The 24286-nt window shown below is 45.2% G+C and overlaps 1 protein-coding gene across 1 annotated transcript in view; it reads left to right on the top strand.

Annotated features, from left to right (window-relative positions):
* Positions 1–24286, top strand: part of LOC124718782 (plectin-like) — a 239827-nt gene that overhangs the window by 156168 nt on the left and 59373 nt on the right. The window contains exons 11-14 of the mRNA XM_047244391.1: positions 2305–2414; positions 5302–5461; positions 8243–8400; positions 11136–11420. Of these exons, the coding sequence (XP_047100347.1) occupies positions 2305–2414; positions 5302–5461; positions 8243–8400; positions 11136–11420 (713 nt within the window). The remainder of the gene's footprint in view (positions 1–2304; positions 2415–5301; positions 5462–8242; positions 8401–11135; positions 11421–24286) is intronic.

Here is a 24286-nt window from a genome sequence, read left to right as displayed (position 1 = left end):
TGCTCCAATGCCCTGGCCCTTTTCCCATCCCCATCCCCGTCCCACTTGCCCTCCATCTCTCCAACCGCCTCCTGCTCCCCATCGCCCACCCCCACCCCTTGCTCCCACTCCCCAGCCCCCTCCCCCTCGCTCTCCCACCCCTTCCCCTCCTGCTTCCCCTTCCCCCTTGATTCGCACCCACCCCATCCCCCACCCCCTCCCCCGCCCCTACTCCCACCGCTACCCTCTTGTCCCTACTGCACACGCCCCCTCTCCCATGCCCGCCACCTCCCCCTCCGTCCCCCCTCTCTCACCCTCCCCTCCCTCCCCCCTCCCCTCCCTCCCCCCTCCCCTCCCCCCCTTCCCTTCCCTTCCCTCTTTATCCCTCCATCCCCCTCTCCCACTCCTCCCCACCCCCTCCCCCTATCCACAACCTCACTCCCTCCCCTTCTCCTCCCCACCCTCACCCACCCCACACCGCTTCCTCACCACCTCCCAACCCTCCCCCCCTCTACCACCCCATTCCCCTTCTACCTCCCCCTTCCGCCTCTAGCTCCCCCTTCCACCTCTAGCTCCCCCTTCCACCTCTAGCTCCCCCTTCCACCTCTAGCTCCCCCTTCGGCCTCTAGCTCCCCCTTCGGCCTCTAGCTCCCCCTTCGGCCTCTAGCTCCCCCTTTGGCCTCTAGCTCCCCCTTCGGCCTCGAGCTCCCCCTTCGGCCTCGAGCTCCCCCTTCGGCTTCGAGCTCCCCCAACCCCCTCTACCTAACATCTGCTTCAAGCTTCTGCCTCCCCCTCTGCCTCCCCCTCTGCCTCCCCCTCTGCCTCCCCCTCTGCCTCCCCCTCTGCCTCCCCCTCTGCCTCCCCCTCTGCCTCCCCCTCTGCCTCCCCCTCTGCCTCCCCCTCTGCCTCACCCACCCCCCCCCTTCTGACTCTGCCTCTGCCTCACCAACCCCCTCCCCCTCTGACTCTGCCTCTGCCTCACCCACCCCCTCCCCCTCTGACTCTGCCTATCTACTTGCGCCTCTCTACTTGCGCCTCTCTACTTGCGCCTCCTCTCTTACTGCGCCTCCTCTCTTACTGCGCCTCCTCTCTTACTGCGCCTCCTCTCTTACTGCGCCTCCTCTCTTACTGCGCCTCCTCTCTTACTGCGCCTCCTCTCTTACTGCGCCTCCTCTCTTACTGCGCCTCCTCTCTTACTGCGCCTCCTCTCTTACTGCGCCTCCTCTCTTACTGCGCCTCCTCTCTTACTGCGCCTCCTCTCTTACTGCGCCTCCTCTCTTACTGCGCCTCCTCTCTTCCTGCGCCGCCTCTGTTCCGGCGCCTCTCTTCCGGCGCCTCTCGTGCCGTGCCTCTCGTGCCACAGCCCTCTTCCTGCGCCCCCCTTGCCGCGCCCCCCTTGCCGCGCCCCCCCCATCCTGCGTCCCCCTTGCCGTGCCCCCCCCATCCTGCGCCCCCCTTGCCGCGCCACCCCCCCAGTCCCGGGTCCCCCTTCCTGCGCCCCTCTTCCTGTGCCTGTCTGCCTCTTCCTCACCCTCTTGCATCCCCACCGCCTCACGCACCTGCCAGCTGTCACGTTCCCTGCCTGGCTACCTGCTGCCTGGTGTCCCCATGCCTTCACCACCCATCACACCCCCGGCCCTTGGCCCCTCAGCCCCCCACACAACCCCACGGCTTTCAGGTGCCCGCCCTTTCACAACCCATCCCCTCCCCATTCCCCACATGCCCATTCCTTCCCACTGCACCCTCACTTTTCCCTCACCCCCACCCCAGCTCTTGGTCTCCTGTCCCCCAGCCCCCTGCCTCACACGCTCCCCCTCTCCCCCTCCCATTCACCCACTCCTACTCACTCACTTACCTCTCACCCTCCCATTACCCCTCCCCTTTCCATCCCCTCCAGCGTCCATCTTTTCTCCCCGTACCCCTACGCCTACCCATCCCCCACTCTCTCACCTCACCCTCACCCTCTATGCCTTCCCCTCTGCCTCCGCCTTCCTCTTCGACCGACTGATGTGGCGCAGTGGTTAACACACTGGACTCGCATTCGGGAGGAGAACGGTTCAATCCCGTGTCCTGCCGTCATGATTTAGGTTTTCCCTGATTTCCCTAAATCACTCCAGGCAAATGCCGGGATGGTTCCTGTGGAAAGGACACAGCCAACTTCCTTCCCCATCCCTCCCTAATCCTATGAGATCGATGTCCTCACTGTTTGGTCTCCTCCCGCAAAACAACCCTAACCCTCCCTCTTTGTGTGTGTTTGGGAGTGGAGGAGGAGAGAGAAGGTTGGCACTTTTTAGCTTAACACAATGTTTTTTCTCTTTTTTACAGCCAAGGAAGCTGCAATAGCGGCGGTGGCGGCCGAGGACAGGAAGCAGCCGGAGACCTGCTCCGTGTCGGTGCAGGCCACGGCGAGCCCGTTGCCGTCTCCAGTTCCCGGGGTGGGTAACGTGTGAGCTGCGGCCTTCCCGTTCTTCTGTCATATTCTAAAACGGTCGTCGCCCCGAGCACGTGAGGGGCCCCATTACTCGGCAAAAAAACCTCCGAATGCCGTTCCCGCTCGCCGTCTGTCTCATATCGAGTGTCGGCCCACTTCCACTCCGTAAGCGTTCCGTATCTCTTTTGCGTGGGATTGTTTCTCTGTTTGAGGAGCTTTTTCTTTGATCTGTAGCCTCAAACACTATTAGCGTGACCTCTTGGTGTTTTCTCCCTGAAAATGGACCCTATCACTGAAAACTGAGTGCTCTGTTCTCCATTGGCATTGCCGAGAGTGTCTCTGTTTGATGTAGAGCAGAGGTCAGTATTGATGTCTCTGTGTGTCTGTGTGACAGATGGATACGTTGGCTGGTGTCGAGTAACTGCTCTAGTGGACCTGTTGCTGTCAGCTCTATCACTGTCAAAAGAGTCCGCACAACCGATACTGTAGACTGTTTGTCGAGCGACAAATTTTATCGGGCATTTCCGAATATGTGAAGGTTATTTGTAAAGTCTTAAATGTCACCTTTGAAAAGCAACTTAGTTAATCAGTCAGTTTTTTGCACAGTCACAGGTACATGTTCGCAGTTCTGCCAAACATTGAAGTACTTCATGACTTCGCTAGGGGAACTGGCGAGTAATCTCGCGCAAGTGACACAATTCCGTCGTGGCTGAGAACTGGTCACCACACGGTACTCTACCTTGTCACTGTGCCGTATCCTCTAATGGCGTACTGCGGCACGGGAATTTCGTCGTGCACTCGGTCTGCAGAGGTGTCTGAGCAAATGGGCAAAACATTTGTCGTGTAACTGGTTTTTCTGAGGTGACCGAGGTCAAAATTTTCTGAGCACTCCTCGTAATTGTGGTGCCGGCCTCCTGTGAAAATTAGCCAGATGCCGCCTATCGCACATCGTGTGGATGCACGCCCCTTTGAAAGATATGGAGATGCTGTGTAGCACTGGCACGTAAACCCACAACCCCCGATTCTTTAAAGAATTGTGTGTCGCACGGTAATATAATTTTTAAGATACATTCTGTAGTACCTACTGATACTGTCTGCAAAATTTCCTGGAAAAGAGGCAATAGTAAAGAAATAATAAATTAAAATGTCATTCCCGATGTGAAGTTTCACTGCACGAGCAACAAAACTAGTAATTGATAATCTTTTTGTAGTTGCGGGAGAGAAGTTTTTAAAAGGTTGGAAATTACTGTGCAATGTTTGTCGGTATTTGCTAACTGCTCCGATTCTCAAATGCTGAACGATTGTAGTCAGTACTGTGAGTTATGCTACCTCCAGATTAATTTTTTGTATGAGGTCCATAATTATATAAAATATTAAAATATCTCATTGTTGTCGCCCTCAGGATCCGTTACGTAGGAAACCAGCAGCTGCAACTGCACGCAAGATTGGTTGTTTAGTAGTATAGATGTGTTTAGTGAACTAATTAACGTCTTGGAAAAACAGTACATTATTACAATTATAATCAGCAGATGCAGGAAAAGGAAAGGGGCCACAGAAATTGGCAGAGGAGGGGGTGCAGGGGGAGCTGTCCACCGGGTGGAGCGGCCGACGGTAAACTGTTTCAATACTGATTGAGATTTATACTGTTCACAGAAAAGGGGGGGGGGGGGGGGGGGGGAGAGAGCACTTTATTTTGCAGATATTATTAACAGCAATGTAAAAAATGAATGATATTTGCTAACATTTTTGTAACAGTCCACAAGCACTGCAGTAACATATGTTACAAAAAGAATTACTTATGTGTGTGGAAGGGTATATTGGTGCAGAACAGTTTTCACCACAACACCTGGGGGTGTCGCCCATCCTCTACGCTCGTAGTTCCTGTGGCATGTGGGTACGACCCGTGGCCGACCTACGGAGGGCTCAACCCCCCCCCCCCCCTTCTCCCCCCCCACCACACACATGATCGGAACCTCATCGGCTGTTCCGGAATCGCCCACTCGGGCCGGGTCCTCAGGTCACGCCGCTCGCACCTCAGTCACACCTGTCCCGGCGCGGACTGCATTCTCTAGTCCGACAGTCCCTATTGGCTGGTGTACCCTGGGAAGAAGTTCAATTTTCTGTGACAATTGTCGACCGTGCCGAAATATACATGCCGTTTGAAAACTTCCCGGCAGGTGGAAACTTAGCAGAATGACGGAACTCGAGCCCACGAGTCCTGCCGACGTAGCTGTGCGGGTGTGACTCGAGATCTGTGCCCGGTACTCACATCCGAGTCATTTCTCCCCCCGGATCCTTCCTTCCGGGAGTGCGATTCTGGAAGTGCGAGTAGGAGAACTCGTTTGAGGTTCAGGAGGTAGGAGAGAAGTCGTAGCAGACACAGAGCCGCGAGGGCAGGTCTCGTCACTCCCGTCCGTGTAGCTAGGTCGGGAAGTGGCTACGGATTTTTGTCCGTGTACGGCACACAATTTTAATCGGCCAGAAACTTCGAACTTAAATTTTACGTACACTCGTCGACGTGACGAACATTTTCCTCTGCCTCTTCTCAATCTACTTCATTAAAAAAAATATTTTTTGCTGTCAGCCGATACGCTTACCGTACAGAAATTGTGTTTCATTCTTTCTGCAGGCTGTAACGCATCCTAAATCGCTGAAATTTATTTTTTTCCTCTCCTCTTTCCCTCGAGAATGTCACCTCGCACGTCTCCTAGACGTGAACGGAAAAAAGCTGTCTGTCGAGCACAGTTTTTACGTAATCCCAGACCGAGCAATTGAGAGTACTCGAATAGAAATTAAATCACCGTAACCTGTATTACGTTACCTCAGAAGTGTTCTCACCCGTATTCGATTAGGAGGAAGGAGACGAGTGCGGTACACGTTTTGTCCCGCAGGGCGACGGCTGCGCCTCGTGCGAGGCCCTGCGGCAGCGGGCGTCGTTCCTGGAGGGCCGCACGGAGGGCCTGACGGAGGAGCTGTGCCGGCGGCAGGCGGAGCTGCGGCAGAGCCGCGGGCACGCCGCCTCGCTGCAGAGGGAGCTGGCGCAGCTGGCAGGTGAGAAACGGCGCCGCCATCTTTCTCGAGAGTCGAATCGGGAAAAGGTGACGATGTCGAAAGCCGGATTCCGGAGCAGAGTCGACATTCCGACTCTTCTCGAACGTGCTCCGTCCGGTTCGGGTGGGGACTCCCCACCTGCCGGTCCGTTTCGGGAACGGTACTATCCGCTAACCTGTCGTAGATGCTACTCTACGACAGAGTGTACCGTCACACCGGTATGTCGGTTGCCGTCTCCGAACTGTTCCTCTACTGTAAACGGTACACGGTGCTGGAGAATATCCGTACGCTACTACCTTAGCTTCACAGTCTCTTTGTCCGTGTACTCCCCTCCCCCCATCTCCCGTCCGTCTCCTCCCGATCCTATTTTACTTCAAATGGCTTCCCGTCTCTTCTCACTATTCGTATCCTTCCACGTGTAGCATTTTCTTAAGTACAGAAAGGGGACCCCACCCTAACCACTTCACTGCTGACTCTACACGCAGTGGCAGGTAAATTACTCTGGGGATTTTCCAAACTCAAACACTTCCACGAAACTGCTTCAGATCGTACCGTCATCGGTGCCCGAACCGTTCGTTTCCAGTTTTCCACTGTCCGGCAGTGTCGCTCTGTGCGGCACTGACCTCAGACTACAGGAGTGTGCGACTCGTGCGGAGCCGCTCTGCATCCCATTCTTTTTAACTCGCGACGTTGTTGTGCTAGCTGGATTGCCGGTAGCTCGTAGCGAATCACTAATAGTGCTTTCCACTGATTTTGTACAATTTTTTACAATCGCTGTTCACAATGCAGCACGTTCTCTACGTCAGTAGACAATGTCTGTCTCGCGTCCTACCTCTACGTTTGTACTAGACGGTCACATCGCTGACAAGTGACTGGGGCAGCTTTTGAACGACAATATGTCCGTGGTGCCCTCGTTACTCTGGTGAGATCCGATGACCGGTTCACGTTCAAATTCACTGACCTTCCCTGAGTGACTCATTCTGCTGTCACTTCTTCTCTGTCAATACAGTACTTCCCTGCCTCCTTTTATACTGGCAGGTCCATCTCTCATTACATCTAACGGTCGAGTCTGCATTATGTAGTGGTTTCCAGATAGTTTACATCAGATAGTGTTCGTTATGCACTAGCTGTACACCTGTACTTTACACCGAAAGTTAAACAAGCGCCCTTGCGTACTGTCACATTTTATGGTTCTGTACTGGAATCGTTACAAACAAATGGAAACCTTGTAGGATCACTTTGTCAATAAATATGATTTTCTTAACTATAAATAAAATCTATTGAAAGAAGGAAAGCAATTTTATAAAGTTTTAAATACACAATGCAAAATCAATAAATCTGTATTATTCTACCCGAATAAGTTCATTGATCATTTGCATTCGTGAAGATAAGATTGTGGTGTGCAATTCTGTCACTGGTGGAGATTCCCGAAAAAAGATCTCTGTCGAGGAAAAAAACACGACAGCGCCGTCTAATGGTTCTCTAGTGTACTACGTCGTCACTGAGGTACGAGGTGTACAAGTGTAAAACTGGAATTTCCCTATACATTGTGCTAGCCATCAGTGTAAGGCCCGTGAGACCGCATCTGCAGTGCCATCTGCTTTCCGTAACGGCGGACGATAAATGTCGACACGCGGTAACCCGACTTCCGTACCTCGGCAACTGTTTCGAACCCGTAAACGTGTCGAATTTTGTGCGTACAAACTAAAATTTGTGGACAGAAAGTCGTTTCTCCGTCGAATAGTGACAGGTGACGAAAAATGGATTTTTTTAAAAATTCCTAAGTGTCGTAAATTGTGGGTGAATCCGGGCAAACCGTCGACATCCACTGGGAGACCGAATCGCTTCGGGAAGGAGACAGAGGAGCTGCCAGAATCCGGTGAAACCGGTAACACCGATCGCTATTAACAGCAGACGATCGATTTGAATACTGCATTATGTGAAAAATGACCGGAATATGGAAAAAGGTGACACACAGTCGTATTGCTCCACGATAACGCGCCACCGCACACGGCAAAACGGGCCAGGGGAAGGATCGAGGTGGTCAGTTGGGATATACTACGGCACACAGCTTGTTCTCCAGACTCGGCTCCACCAGATTGTCGTCTGTTTGCACCACTGGGACGCGCTCCCACTGAACGACACTTCAGATCGTACGAAAATGTACCAAAATGGCTCACTGACTGGTTCGCTTCAAAAGGAGAACTGTGTTTTTGGTGTGGCATTCGTAGCCTGCTGGAGAGATGGGAGAAATGTATAAATCACAATGGAGATTATTTTGAATATAATATTGTTTATCAGTTTCAACAGATGTATGATTATTGCAACCAAATTACAGTTTCATACTTGTACACCTGGTAAACATCTAATGTGCTAAGCTGAGCAGATTTGTAGCACTTTAAATTACAGTATCTATTTTTTCTGTGATAAGATTTTGATGAAATGAAGCCTGTACATTGCCTCAAGCTGCTCTCAAGTTACATGTGGAAACCCCACAGAAACCCATCTTAGTAATTTTTAGAGTAGTTTGTTCAGTCTCTCTCTCTCTCTCTCTCTCTCTCTCTCTCCCTCCCTCTCTCTCTGTGTGTGTGTGTGTGTGTGTGTGTGTGTGTGTGTGTGTGTCTGTCATCGACACACACACACACACACACACACACACACACACTGATTTTTTACAGTTATATTATTAGTATAGATAAATACACCTCACTGCTTGTGTTTCTTCTGCTTTCAAAATATCTTTACTTTATTATTGTTTCTATTCATTTTTGTCCCTACCAGAGAAGAGAGAGTCCCTGGAAGCGGAAATAGTTCAGCACAAGCAGAGACTGAAGGACGCATTGCAGTCGCAGGAAGAAGCGAAGCGCGAGGAGGGGCAGTCGGTGCGCTCGGAGGAGCGGCAGGAGGCGGGGAGGCGCGCGGCTGCTCTGGAGGCGGAGGTGAGGGCGGGCGGGCGGCCGACACTTACTGTGTTACCTCACACTTTGTAGTGTTTCCTCTCCTCGGGGTTCTGCCGTGAAAATACAAAATAGAAAATCTGATTGGGTTTTGAATTCTGATGGAATAAGTTACGGATAAGGCGGTCTTCGTATTACCGATTGAGACAGTGCTGTAATTTGACCGTGCACGGCAGACTGGGGCGGCAACACTACAAAAAGCGACTGTATGGAAATAGCATCAGAAATAAGTTGAAATTTACCTTATAATTCTGTCAGAAATGTAGTATCTATTATATATAGTCTTTGTGGCTGCATCTGGAATACTTCTCGATTTTCTTGTAGGATGTCCTTTTTTCATTGTTCGCTGGCCCTCTTCTTCTCCGTCTGATGAAAATTTCTTGAAGTTGTCACTGTCTGGATTAATTTACAAATTTGGTGATAACCGTTGCGAATCACTACTGAAATAACTCGAGGATGCCGTGTGTTCGTTTCGTAATAAAGTTTTAATTTCGACATAAAATCATTCTTTAATATCGGCGCCAAAAAAATACACGTCTTAAACGTATGAAGACGAGATAACGAGAGAGTAATGAACTAGTTGTTAAAGCGAGCACCTACACAAAAGAAAAAAAGATCAAAATTACTTATGAAAATCTGTCGCTGGCGCAGCGCTCTTCTGCGTGCGCGATCGTAAGTCACATCTTTGCTCTGGCGGAGGTGCAGTAGTCAAAGTACCGTTACAACTTGTGCTCTGCAGGAGGGGCGACGTGTCGTCTGGACGGTCGCCAGTTAGCTGGGGCCTCCGGCTCTCGGGCCTACGGCAGATGTTTCCGGGCAGTTCCCTCCAGAATCGGCTGCACGACTAGGTTAAACGAGTGAGCATTTATCGCCAGGGGGATTCGGATACACAATTTGATCGTATATCCGTCGATTCGAACGAGCATTTCGGCCGTCTGAACTCGTGACCAGTGCAGAAGTGGACTGCAGGCACTTTTACGCCGCCACCTCACCGCTCACCGACACGGCCCGGAGACGGTGAAATGGGTGCGTCTGAGCTGTACCGTCACCGCCCGCTGAGAACCCCGCCGGTCCACGGTACCGAGCCGGTTCGCATTTCGCACCCCGACTGTCGCCACGCGTCCCAAAACTCGGACCCAAACTAGCCTCACTGAAGTCACTCCGGCACTCTGGTGTTCGACTGTGCCGGCTACGAGAACAGTCACAGAGCGAGCGTGAGGTGCAGTTTGCCGGCAGCGAGGCTGCGGCAGAGAAGTACCCCGACGGAAGCCGCGCGAGTCCGGAGGTTCGGGGTTCGAGGTTCGATCTTCTCGTCGCTCCTGGAGTGTTGCTGCATTCAGTATTTACTGTCTCTGTTTCTGTTCACATTATTCGCTGCCTCGTTAGAGATGAGGTTTTCGTTTATTTTGCCTGCCTATCTTTCTTTTTGCCGTTATCGTTGTCAAATATCTAACCCTTTGACGTCTGTCGCGTTGTTGTCCGGTCTGGCGCAGCTCTCCGTGGCAGACCACCCGGTGCGAGCCTCACCCCTTCAAGTCTGCTGGAACCTGCACCACTCTCACCTCCTGCCTTCAGTCAAACTCTGCTGCTTTTCTACAATTTTTACCATCCGCGCATTACTCTATTAGCAAACTGACGACTCTTCGTTGTCTCGTTAATTTTCTAAGGTGCTAAAATGATTGCTCGATGGAATCTAGTATACCTTCCAGTTATTAAACGAGTTTATTTATCGGTTTTTGAATTTCGTGGTATTAGGGTACTCCGAAAAAACTGCCGAGTCGTGCTATACTGACAGCTAAAAACAAAAAAAATATACACAATAAATGAAATAAACGAAAGGAAAAAGTAAAGGTAAATTTTACGGTTTCCCGACAATTTGAAGTCCCCGAAACCAGTCTGATGCAGGTCTTCTGCACTGACCTAGTACCTCCTCGTGCATTACGTAAGATGAATACGATTTTCAAAACTAAAATTCCAATTTTGTAGATGCAGTGGCTTTAGCACCTGACACAAATTTTCTGAACCATAAAAAACTGTTGACCTGACTGTCATTGTTCAAATTAAAATATGATTTTATTTTTTTTCTGCACACTTTCAGGTCTGCAGCAGTTCTATGGTATATCTTATCACGTAAGTATATTTGGGCTACAGTTAAAACTTTTGTTTGGCTGTACACTGTTAAAATTTAGCAGGTCTGCCAGATATCCGGTACAACTTTACTTTGCCGTACACGAATTCTCGGTGTCTCTTTTTTAATTATAAAGTCTGGTCCACCACCGACTGTATTTTAATAGTGTACGATTACACGAATGTTTAAACTTTTAACTCGAGTATGTCTGTCTGGTAGGTTATAATGTTAGTCTGACTACTAACTAGCAGTGGCACATTTCACGAACCGTAAGTGTGTCGTCTCACTGCAATACGGAACTGATCAGTTTTACAATTATAGTACATTTTCTCAGGGAAAAATACTGTAACACGTATGCCTCGAGTCCGGGTTCCGATTCGACACACAGTTAATTTGACGGAAAATTTTAAAATACCGTGCACCCGTTTGTAGAGCGAAAATTAATTCTGGAAGATTTCGGTGCACCTGAAATGGCACCTTTGTGACTAGTGTGCATTACTTTTGTCAACTTTTGGCAGTGAAAAATAGCTTCGATACCATTTGTACTGTAAATGTGATTAATTTACAAACTCGAAATTTAACGGTGCAGGTGGAGAGGCTGAGGGGAGAGTTGGCGCGAGCTGTAGCGGAGTGCGGTGCCGCACGGCAGCGGGCGGAGTCCCTGCAACGGGAGCTGTCGGCGTGCCGGGCGGAGGCGGGGGCGGGGGCGAGGGGCCGCGATGCCGACGAGGCGGCCCGGCTCAGGGAGAGGCTGGAGGAGGCGGAGCGGCACGCGGCAGAGTCCGAGAGGCGCGCCGCAGAGGTCTCCGTCAAGCTGACGGCGGAGCTGACCGCCGCGCGCGGCCTCTGCGAGCAGCTCGCCGACAGGCTGCAGGTGGGTGCGGCTGCTTTCTGCACGCACTACTGAACCGCCTGCGATGCAAAACGTGACTTTTCTAGAATATCTAAAAGCCGTAAATCATCGGCTGCTTACAGCAGTAGAACTAGAATTCCTTTCATTTGAGCTGAGAAGTGATGGGGATGGGCCTTGCTGTTAAGGGGCTGTACTGCATGGTTCTTTTATCTCTCTCTCTCTCTCTCTCTCTCTCTCTCTCTCTCTCTCTCTCTCTCTCTCTCTCACACACACACACACACACACACACACACACACACACACACACACACACACACACCATTGAACCCATCCCATATCTCTCATCTCCCTTTCTCACTTATCATGTCCATGTTCTTTTCCTTTTCCTGTCCTTCTTTTCTCCCATGTCCCTCTCTTTTTATTCTCCCCTCTCACTTGGTATTAAACAACAGTAACGGCAGAGCATTAAGAGTTGTTTTGAATACAGTGCAGTGCTGTCTGTAATTTCTGGATTGCGTCTTTTCAGTACTGATGTAATAAATATCGTGCTTCTTAGAGTCTTCATTTGTTTTTTTGGTGTAAAACTGACGTTCAGTGAATAACAGTGGGGTTTTTATAAACTAACGTTAACTTACGCTTGCCGTCTAATTGTGTTGTTTTGGATCCATTACGGTACTGTACGTAATGTCAGTTTAAGAGTGGTGTTAGAAAATATCGTGCTTCTATAGTTTTCATTCGCTTTGTTTCTCGTACTGGCTACATTTGACAAACTGTGATTGTGTTACTGTACATCTGCCTGCCGTGTGGAAGTTAGCTGCACGATTCACCGATAGATAAATTTTTACTGATGGTTACATTATCAGACTTTAAGTGTGTCATTCTGTTTTTTTAGTGTACTGTAAGTGTAGTGTGATGCACGACAAATGTGGATGTTGCTGTAGATTGAGGCACGGGAGAAGTATCAGAATCGTGGCTCGATATTTCACTCGGGAGAATGCAGCGGGGAAGCTGAAATGTGTCAGACGAGGCTCTTCCGTGACGGTGTAGATTACGTAGTCGAGACGAGAAAGTTGTGGAACTGAAAAGAAAGATTTGTGCTACGCAGATAGAATTATAAATGGCATATTTTGAGTTAGGTGGGTTGAAGGGGGAAGAAGAGAATGGAAGCTGAGAAAAAGTGACAAGTAATAGGCAAAAGGAGAAAACTGCAGAATCACATTCCAAATTCCAGTTAGCAATCAGTTTGACCTCTCGTCTAAAATAAGGGAAGAGCTTCAGCCAGTTTTTGAGCTTAATACAGTGCAACAGACTCGTAGGAACGACTTTAATGCTGGAATGGTAGAAAATTCACATAGAAAGAAAAGGGTCTCGTTACTGGGAAGCAGTCACAGGAGAGGTGTAGGCCAATTGCTACGGGAAAAGCTGCGCGTAGAATACCGTGCCACAAGTGTCGTGAAACCTAGAACTGAGCTGAGCCGGGTGACAAAGAAGATAGGGGCCTCGTGCAGAAAATTTTACAGTGAGGATAAGGCACTTATAATAGGAGCAGGAAACAGTGTGGCTAACAACTTAGACTGTAGCATCAGAGGTGATCCGGAGGAAATAGAATCCGCAACAGCACACACTTATGTAGAGTTTGTCAAGGTTTTTCCAGTGACTTAGCCAGTCGTGGTCTAATGCAGCTGTTAGACGTGTGGACAGAGAGCTGAGTGAATTGCTGTTGACTGTCATATCTGAGCCATGTCTGTTGCTGCAATTGTGAAATGGGGATACACTAATCGTGGCCTGCATCTAAAAAGGAGGGGGAAGGATAGGTTAGCTGAGCACGTTGCAGATAGTTTGGGGAGGTGTGCACAAGCACACTAGACAAAATCTGTGTGATTACTGGAATCAAAGGGGCACAGTGAGTAGGTTAGAGTCGGGTTACAGACCGAGAGTATTGAAGGAAATTCTTCTTTTCTTCTCGGTGACGTACAGTTGTAGTGCGTCGGCTGCTCACAGGTGGCGTTCCCTCACTTCTTGAACCAGTTCTTCAAAGTGGTTGAGGCCACTTCGAGTCTCGATATTCTGTGACCGAGATTGCTTCTTTCTACCTAGTGGGCACTTTCCTTCTATTCTGCCTTCTAGAATTAATGGCATAATGTGCCCCAGGTACGATGTCTTTCTCGTTTTAATTGTCCCCGTCTGTTCTCTATCCACCCCGGATCTACGTAGCACTTCAGCATTGCTCAATTTCCCAATCTGTGGTATTTTTAGTGGTCGATGCAAGAACCATGTTTCTGTTACTTCTAGCCTTTTTACAGAAACTGCTTTAATTGACCAAGTTTCTGCTCGACAGAGGAGGGCGGGGATAATATAGCATCGTACCGAGAAATTAGAGCAATAAAAGACTGTAGTATGTGTAACAGTTTGCAGAAAAATAACATTAATTTGTTTCATCAGAACATTAGACGGTTGGAAAACAAGATACGTGAGCTCTTTAGTGCTTAATAAAAAAAAATGGGAGAAGAGAGACCGTGAAAAAGGGAAAGAATGAAAAGCAAATCGGACTTTGTATTACAGAAAAGCTATCGGACTTTGTTATTCGGAAAAGCTGTTGTTGGGGTGGTCCTTGTGGCGTTTTTGAGCAAAAGTCAAACCAATTTTCACTACAAAAGTTATTGAAAAGAAACAGAGAATAACAGAATGTAACTGGGGAAGTGGTGTAGACGAGAGATCATCCTTTACCAGATTAACTTATCTTCTTTCGGGCGGCGTCCACATCTACAAAAATCTCCTTCATTTCAGCGTGAAAAAATCTGCTCTGAAATCTTGTAATAGTCCAGGGATCACTAATTTATACCAATTAAAATCATCTTGATACTGTATGCAATTTAATTCATTTTGCTACTTCCATCCACGGAATTTCTTAATAACTTCCACAATGTCTACACATTACAATCAGATCAAGATTAGCCATTAAGTTTTTACGTCAGCATCCGATCACGCCTGCCTTAAGCTACGGCTATCAAGAGACAATTGAAAACGGATAGAAAACAAAATAGGTTACAATTTTGGTATTTTCTCTGCCGTCGAGCGCTCGTACCGCTGCGACGGGATATTTTTATCTGAGGGAACGAGGGTAGCGCGGCGAAATTCAAAGTCCCGCTACATCGCCCCCTCGACTGTCACGCTAAAACACTTACTTGGCAGGCTAGCAAACCTAAAAGTCAATTCATGTATATTTTCATTGGAAAGGCCACGTGCATCCATAGGGGATAATCTTAACCAACACTTACTTTATAAACCTATATACTAAATACAATTATTACAGTTTGGACCCTTTTTACCCAATTAATATATATATGTACATACAGTTTGTGTGAACAAGCTGCTCGCCAGCGCAGTTAATGTTGTGTGCTCCCAGCGTCGGTTTCCCAATGCACCTCTGGCAGCACGTAGTCTTTGCGCACGCGTAGTAGCATCACTGAATTTCATGTGCGGCAGTTTCAAAATCGCTGTGTTATGACAGTCTTGAACAGTATTCACTCTCGCATAGTGTTCATTACAAGTTGTTATTCCAGCATAAATGGCATGCTAAGTCCGGTGACACCATAAGATTGAGCGTGTGCGTGATCTGAAGCAATGTCTATGTCTTCTGTTACGACACAACACTCCTGGTCCTTGTGCGTTTTCATGACTCTTGTTCCCGGGGAATATATGGTTGATGCAGTTTTTAGCCTCCACATCGCCTACGACAGGTGTTGAGTTTATTGTCTCCAAAGCATCTGAAGGCCGGCCAGGAACAACGGCGTCGATGTTCGCAAAGGTAGGTGTTTCACCACATTGTTTACATTTGCCAACAAACGTTCAATTGCAGTGTGAAAATCCTCATTATCGTCGAAGTAAATTGCAGTTTATATCGATTTACAAACAGTTATTTGGTTTATGCACCATAAGTTTCACAAATAACACAAAATTCGTCGTTTATAACGTTCACAGTTTAACACAGTTTGCAACACTTTTTTGCCATATTTACATTTTAACAAAGTTCACTCTGTCCAAGCATGTTTACATCGTTAATTCTGAAAGCTTACATTTCGTGGTCACATTTCAAAATATGTTGACAATATGCAAAGTTTTAACACATATACAAATACATATAAATTTACAAGAATATACACGTGAAATATTTACACTAAAAAAAAATTATACTAAGTCCCATTGGCTTTCTTTTATTGGGGTATTAATTTTTTTTTATTCAGGTTTGGGCGTGCCAAGGGATATAAGACTTAATATTTAAAGCACGGGCTTTCCTTCATTTATTATTTCTTTCTTTCTTTTGATTCCATATCATGGCTAGTGGTTGACCAGGCTTGTAATGCCATCAATATTCATGTCTTTCTATTCACACTTGAAAGATTACTGTCACACAATATATTCTTACATTCCACAAACAAACAATACCCAGCTGCAGGAGGTGGTAGGATAATGGAGAAAGAAAGAAAGAAAGAAACATAGAATGGAAGAAACTATTCACTACCTAAAAACTACCTAATCCTACAGCTAATACATTAAAAAAAAAGAACATAATACATTATAACGTTTGCATCACTTTCAAGGGGTGTGTGAAAGGAGGTGCTTACAATTTACCAAATCATGGGTAAATGTAAGTGTCCTTACGTCAAGTCTGTGTAGGGTAACATCACGACAGATTCTCTGTTTGTGTTGTGATTGTTCATATGACTTAGTGTATTATACCTTAACAAATCCTTGCATGAGTGAATCGCATGTCTGCTCAGTACTTCCTCAATATCTCCACTTCTTGTGGATACCGTCTATACAAATGGAAAATGTATCTCAGAGATTGTCTCTCTCATAATGTGTATTATATGATAACATATCAAATTTCCTCTCAAGAGTTCAACCATGAACTTTCTTCTACTTTAGTGAAGGTTAAACATCATGTATGTAGTATATATATATCATTTCTATCTATAAATTATAAATAAAGAACATATTATTATAATTGACAGTAAAATGTCTCTTTCTCACTGTCCGTTGCTCGACGTCGGCTGCACGGATGGTCACTGCTTCTTTGCACTTACCTTGCATAGCCTAAAAAGTCAAATGTCTTCAACGTAGATGTAATTTTGGCATCTGTTCGCTGAAGTGGAGGTGTTGTACGAGTCACAAAACGGCCTTAATAACTCTCCTATCTTTTGCTTCCTCAGAGTTTTCTGTCATGTGTAAGTAGAATAAAGGCTAACATGGCACTAAATTTCACTTTCGTAAAAAAAATTTATACAAATGTATTCACATGAGGGCTGTGTAAAAACTGTATTTATTCCAACTTAAGTTCCTTAAAATATCATTCTCCTGTCTGAACACGAACTATAAATGTTTTCTTCCGCACAATGGCTTAACAAAACTTAACGAAAGGTTACTAAGTTACACTTCTGAAATAAATTAAAGCTAATGTGTTTCCAAGTTACCTTCTTATTATATTTCTTTCAACAGCTGTAATCATCATTATGTTCACTCTGCTTTTCTTGCATTCATTCATTTTCAAGGGCACTGTAAACAGATTCACTTTTAACGTCTTGTACTCACGTGTTCTAACTCATCACAAATGTTTTCTCTCAAACTGAAATTCTTATGTAATCTTAAAGATGTAGACTGTTTACTCACTTCTCTATGTAGCACAATATTACCAAACATTCTCACTCATTCCTTACTCACATATTCATCACAATATATATATCCTTATACATCAAACAGATTCCTCATCAAACATTAATATATCACATACGTGGGGCCATTTGGCACTTCCATTCTCATAAAACTCCAATAATATTTTCCTCAAATAATCTGTCTCCATCAACTACTTCACAGTAACTTACCTTCTTATATTAACTTAAATATTAACTCGTGGCTCTCCAGCAGGGATACGACTTCCTCAAATCCTGCCCAGAAATGAGATCCATCCTTCATGAAATCCTCCCCACTCCACCAAGAGTGTCTTTCCGCCGTCCACCTAACCTTCGTAACCTCTTAGTTCATCCCTATGAAATCCCCAAACCACCTTCCCTACCCTCTGGCTCCTACCCTTGTAACCGCCCCCGGTGTAAAACCTGCCCCATGCACCCTCCCACCACCACCTACTCCAGTCCTGTAACCCAGAAGGTGTACACGATCAAAGGCAGAGCCACGTGTGAAAGCATCCACGTGATCTACCAACTGACCTGCCTACACTGTGCCGCATTCTATGTGGGAATGACCAGCAACAAACTGTCCATTCGCATGAATGGACACAGGCAGACAGTGTTTGTTGGTAATGAGGATCACCCTGTGGCTAAACATGCCTTGGTGCACGGCCAGCACATCTTGGCACAGTGTTACACCGTCCGGGTTATCTGGATACTTCCCACTAACACCAACCTATCCGAACTCCGGAGATGGGAACTTGCTCTTCAATATATCCTCTCTTCCCGTTATCCACCAGGCCTCAATCTCCGCTAATTTCAAGTTGCCGCCACTCATACCTCACCTGTCATTCAACAACATCTTTGCCTCTGCACTTCTGCCTCGACTGACATCTCTGCCCAAACTCTTTGTCTTTAAATATGTCTGCTTGTGTCTGTATATGTGTGGATGGATATGTGTGTGTGTGTGTGTGCGCGAGTGTATACCCGTCCTTTTTTTCCCCCTAAGGTAAGTCTTTCCTCTCCCGGGATTGGAATGACTCCTTACCCTCTCCCTTAAAACTCACATCCTTTCGTCTTTCCCTCTCCTTCCCTCTTTCCTGATGAGGCAACAGTTTGTTGCGAAAGCTTGAATTTTGTGTGTATGTTTGTGTTTGTTTGTGTGTCTGTCGACCTGCCAGCACTTTCATTTGGTAAGTCACATCATCTTTGTTTTTAGATATATAAATATTAACTCATTCATACTGATCATTCATTCTTACATCCTCATTCATTCTGCTACATACCTATGTCATTACTGATCTCAATAGCTATTATTTCCTCTCATTGTAGTGCCTTGAAATAACTAACTAGTTGTTGATTCACCTTATAATTTACAATTAACAACAAATGTAACCTGTGTAGATCTCATTCCTATATGAATATCTTTTCTCATTTAGCAAGTGTACTCGCCTGGGTTTACCTTCTCTTCATAATTATGTGTACAAGTGTAACTGCAGTATATAATTTCCATAAATGAATGTTTGTGTTCTTAGTCTGTATAACTTAATGTTCGTGTATTCAATACAAATATTTATGATCTCGTTTTCACAGCAACTTGCTCATGTTCAACTTAGTTATCATTATATTATGTTGTTTTAGTGCACAAAGGGTTTCAAATGTCTGTGGGCATGCAGCCCACTCGGCTTGTGAGACAACGGGTATTCTAGGGAGTAACAACCTGGGTGAGGTATGCTTGCTATTCTGAAAGGACCTGAATATAATAGCTGCCATTTTCTGTTCAGTTGTTTTAACTTTGTAGTCTTCGGATGTGAACGGAAAAGAACGAGGTCATCAACCTGATAGGTTTGTTAATTCCTGTTCTGCTGTCATTTTGTCGTCGTACCTGAGGAAACAAACCGTCTCAGCCGTTGCGCTCTTAAAACACCTCACGACCGAAGCACGAGCGCATAGCTCAGTCGTCGTCTGTTTTCCGTTGTCTGCTGTGTTTGGCCGGGTTCATTGACCAGCTCCACTATGTTTACATTCGGGCCGGTTGGCGCCCACGCGTCAGCTGATGGCGCGCCGCAATTGTTGTTGCTATTTCGTGGCGGGGAGTGCATAACTGTACTGGGGAACAGGGCAGATTCCGTGGAGGGTTATGATTTGTCATGCGTGAATTTTGTGTGTTCCACATATTCTGTCGGTGATTGTTGGGATTGGTATTGTTTTGGTGGTAATTATGTCTGTTATATCCCATGTTCCTGTCAAAGTAGCCCGGGTTGTACCGGTTATTCTCACGTCTCCTATTGTTGTTGTTGTTGTTGTACTGTCTGTAATTTTCATTTTGCTTGTAGTTACCATTTTGATATGGGTGATAATTATTGTTATTATTATTATTATGCCACGAATTTCTGCGGTTGTTCCTACTGTCATACACGTTTCCATTTGAATATGTTTCGCGCGCAGGCATCGTACTGTGTCGCGGCGCGGATGGATGGTTCCACCAACCACCGTCACTACGGTTCCTTTGGGGTGGGTGCTGATTTTGGTTACTAATATGAGTAAAATTTGAATGGCGTGAATCGCCTCTGTAATCTACGTCCATTTGATCTAAGAAGTTTAAGAAAGTCTTAACGTCATTCTCCGGTACTCCTATTAATCTGTCTCGGTATGGAAAGGGTAAGTGGCTCTTTAAAGTGTCAATTATCGCTGGCAAGTCGGCTGGTTTGGACCAGACTTCCTCTCAAAGTATTGTCTTAATGTCTCTTTTTTAGGGTCATAGGTCTCGGGGTTGCACACTTCTCTCCTTAGACTCTGTTGCTCATTCTCGGACCAGAATTCGTCCAAGAAGGCTTCTTCGAACTGTTCAAATGTAAGGCACCGCCGCTTCATAGCGGCACCCCACTTAGCTGCTCATCCTCTCATGAGATTGGTGACGTATCTGATTTTATCGACTTCTGAACAACTACGTGGGAAAACACCGTCAAATGATCTAATAAACACAATAGGGTGGACTTTGTGCTTGTCCTCAATGGAAAATGTCTGGAAATGCCCATGTCTTACAAATGTGTCATCGGCCATGCCGGTTGGCATAACTGTATTGACGTAGTTTGTGTCACTTGCTACTCTAGGTGTCGTATCGTAATGTTGCTTGTTTGGTGGAAAAGAAGGCGGCACATTGTAATTTTGATTGGAAATAGGTGATTCCACAATAGGTGTTCTGTCTGTGTCGTTAGCCATGGTTTTAGCTGTTTTGTCGTTTCCTAGCGATGCGTTTGCACCAATCGCCAAACGCGGCACAACATTGTCTCGTAATTTTGTCACTTCGTCTTCTGTGTGTTTTGTCTCGTCTTTACCATGTGTCTTTGCTTTTGAAAGTATGTCCTGTGTAATTGTTTCAAGTTTTTTGTCCAGATAGTCGTCACACAATTTACATTCATGTACAATTCTTTCGGCCATGTTGGTGTCGTTGTTTAGTGACGCGAGGTCCGCTCGGTCTTCTAATTTTTCTATCTTTTCTTTGAGGTGGGTTTGCTCAAGAACTACCATTGTAAGCTGTTGGGTAATATTTCCCACTTCTTCAGTCAGCTTTTCTTGGGTGGAGCTAGCTGAAGTGTGGGCCTGAGCTAACTCTTCCACACGAGTGTTCACTTCCTGCTGCACATGAACTATTTGAGTTAACTGATTCTCACATCGGTTGATATTGTTTTTTGTTTCGTGTGTGAATGTAACCAAAGTTTCTTCCTGTTTAGTGACTCGATCGGAAAATGTCTCAAATCGCTGGCTGAGCTGTTGAGTGGTGTTATTTAATTCTGCCATCTGTTTTGTCGTCCGTTCAAAATTTTTGGTCATAGTATGGTTTAATATGTCAATTTTCTGACTAACGTCTCGTTTCATGTCTGTAAATAACTCTAATAGTTGGTCCAGTTTGTCAGTTTCCTGTGTCCGATTTGTGTCACATTGCTGAATTTGTCTCATATTCGGTTCTGACATTGATGTTAACAATGGCGCTGACGGTCTAGTCTCGCGTCCATTCCACATTTCGTCATTTAAAGTCGCCATCTGTGTATTATCACAAATGTTGCGAGTTTGAGGCAAAATCATTGCATTGATCTGTGAACTCATCCATGGAGGGAAACGCGGACTTTCTTGTTGGTTGAAAGATGAATCTACTTCACTTAACTCATCTGCCGAAACTATCTCTACCTTACCACGTTCCATTGTAATAGGATGTATAATCGTAAGTCAAAAAGGGAATAATATAAGTCTGATTAATAAAGATTTGACTCAAATTTAGGTTGAAATATTTTCTCGTCAATGTAAATGATTGCAAACAATGGTTGAGAAAGATGCAGCAGGGCGGACAAAATTTTTCATAACAAATGACTGTTTGGCGGTCAAATTCACGATCTTCATATGCTACAACAATACTATAATTACCACAAACTACAATAGAGATAGATAATTTTGTAAAAATCTAGAAGAAAGCTGCAGGATGTGTGGAAAAGGAAAAATGGATTCTGCAGTTGGCTATTGAATGTTTGAATGAAACATAATTGTGTGACTCACCATTAAATTTTCTGTCCTGCAGCGGCTGGTCAATCAGTTCTGCGTAAATCGTATTCATTAAAATATGGATTTTCTTAATACATCTCCATCGGATAATCACCAAAAGGTCTCAAAATAACAGTTTTGCATCAATATATGCCATGAAAAGAAAAACAGATTGAATTAGTTACAAAAATTCTTTACAATATTGTTGTATGATCATTTGCTTAGGTACAATAAAGTTGGTATTTTAGTTACCATTTAAACTTCAGGATTTTTGGTTATTCTCTGTTGGGAAAAAATACAAATTAAAGTTTCAAATTTGCTCGAAAACGACACATCCAAAAATTGCGTCCTGTCGCGGGAGCCAGTTGTAGTAGTTAATAAAAAAAAAAATGGGAGAAGAGAGACCGTGAAAAAGGGAAAGAATGAAAAGCAAATTGGACTTTGTATTACAGAAAAGCTATCGGACTTCGTTATTCGGAAAAGCTATTGTTGGGGTGGTCCTTGTGGCGTTTTTGAGCAAAAGTCAAACCAATTTTCACTACAAAAGTTATTGAAAAGAAACAGAGAATAACAGAATGTAACTGACAGGGGGAAGTGGCGTAGACGAGAGATCATCCTTTACCAGATTAACTTATCTTCTTTCGGGCGGCGTCCACGTCTTCAAAAATCTCCTTCATTTCAGCGTGAAAAAATCTGCTCCGAAATCTTGTAATAGTCCAGGGATCACTAATTTATACCAATTAAAATCATCTTGATACTGTATGCAATTTAATTCACTTTGCTACTTCCATCCACCGAATTTCTTAATAACTTCCACAATGTCTACACATTACAATCAGATCAAGATTAGCCATTAAGTTACGTCAGCATCCGATCACGCCTGCCTTAAGCTACGGCTATCAAGAGACAATTGAAAACGGATAGAAAACAAAAAAGGTTACAATTTTGGTATTTTCTCTGCCGTCGAGCGCTCATACCGCTGCGACGGGATATTTTTATTTGAGGGAACGAGGGTAGCGCGACGAAATTCAAAGACCCGCTACAGCTCTCTCTATGCCCAGAAGATGTGAAAAATTCTGTCACTTCAGATGTTCTGTGCCTCTTTGAGCACCGTGTAGCCACAGGCACGGAGAAGTTACATATCAGGGAATATAGAACTTGCATCGTTTTTGTGTAGAGTTAACACGGAAAAAGGAAGAGTTGCAACACGTGTAAAAGTTGGACACAAAGTCAAAAATATTGTAACTAACAGTTTTTGTGTCAATCAAAACGTATAAGTTTGTGCGTGAGAGTTGTTATTCGGAAAAGCTATTGTTGGGGTGGTCCTTGTGGCGTTTTTGAGCAAAAGTCAAACCAATTTTCACTACAAAAGTTATTGAAAAGAAACAGAGAATAACAGAATGTAACTGACAGGGGGAAGTGGCGTAGACGAGAGATCATCCTTTACCAGATTAACTTATCTTCTTTCGGGCGGCGTCCACGTCTTCAAAAATCTCCTTCATTTCAGCGTGAAAAAATCTGCTCCGAAATCTTGTAATAGTCCAGGGATCACTAATTTATACCAATTAAAATCATCTTGATACTGTATGCAATTTAATTCACTTTGCTACTTCCATCCACCGAATTTCTTAATAACTTCCACAATGTCTACACATTACAATCAGATCAAGATTAGCCATTAAGTTTTTACGTCAGCATCCGATCACGCCTGCCTTAAGCTACGGCTATCAAGAGACAATTGAAAACGGATAGAAAACAAAAAAGGTTACAATTTTGGTATTTTCTCTGCCGTCGAGCGCTCATACCGCTGCGACGGGATATTTTTATTTGAGGGAACGAGGGTAGTGCGACGAAATTCAAAGACCCGCTACAGCTCTCTCTATGCCCAGAAGATGTGAAAAATTCTGTCACTTCAGATGTTCTGTGCCTCTTTGAGCACCGTGTAGCCACAGGCACGGAGAAGTTACATATCAGGGAATATAGAACTTGCATCGTTTTTGTGTAGAGTTAACACGGAAAAAGGAAGAGTTGCAACACGTGTAAAAGTTGGACACAAAGTCAAAAATATTGTAACTAACAGTTTTTGTGTCGATCAAAACGTATAAGTTTGTGCGTGAGAGTTGTTACAGCAGAATACTTCTCTAATAATTGTATCTGTCTACATGTGCCCTCCAGGAAACTTTCAGTTATTTAAGAGAAATCTAGATGCATTATTGAGCTTTCTTAAAAGAAACAAACAAAAGAAAATGAACTAGAATTATTATTTGAGTGTTTCAATGAAATTTCAGTAGTAAATTTTCTAGCTTTTGTCCAGAAAATAGTAGGACACCGATTGATAACATTTTTATGTATAGCACACAGGCTGTAACAGTTAATGTGTACTCAATTGCTAATGAACTATTTGATCATGATGCACAATTAAGAGAAATAAACAGTATGGCATGTCACGACCATGAGGCGTACAAAGCAGTGAGACTTATTAATGAGCACAGGATACAGTGTTTCAACAGTAAGCTTCAAGGGGTGGTAGGGGGTGATGTATAAGCAGAAAGTGATGCTAACACCAAATTCAGTTTATTCCACAGTTAATTTCTATCAATATTTGAAAGTTTCTTTTCTAAAAAACCATCCATAAGTGAAAACAAGTAAGCTGTGGACAACTAAGGG

Source organism: Schistocerca piceifrons, chromosome 10 (assembly GCF_021461385.2).
Source record: "Schistocerca piceifrons isolate TAMUIC-IGC-003096 chromosome 10, iqSchPice1.1, whole genome shotgun sequence".
NCBI lineage: Eukaryota > Metazoa > Arthropoda > Insecta > Orthoptera > Acrididae > Schistocerca > Schistocerca piceifrons.
Note: the sequence above shows the minus strand (reverse complement) of the source record. Positions and strands in the feature narration are given on the sequence as shown.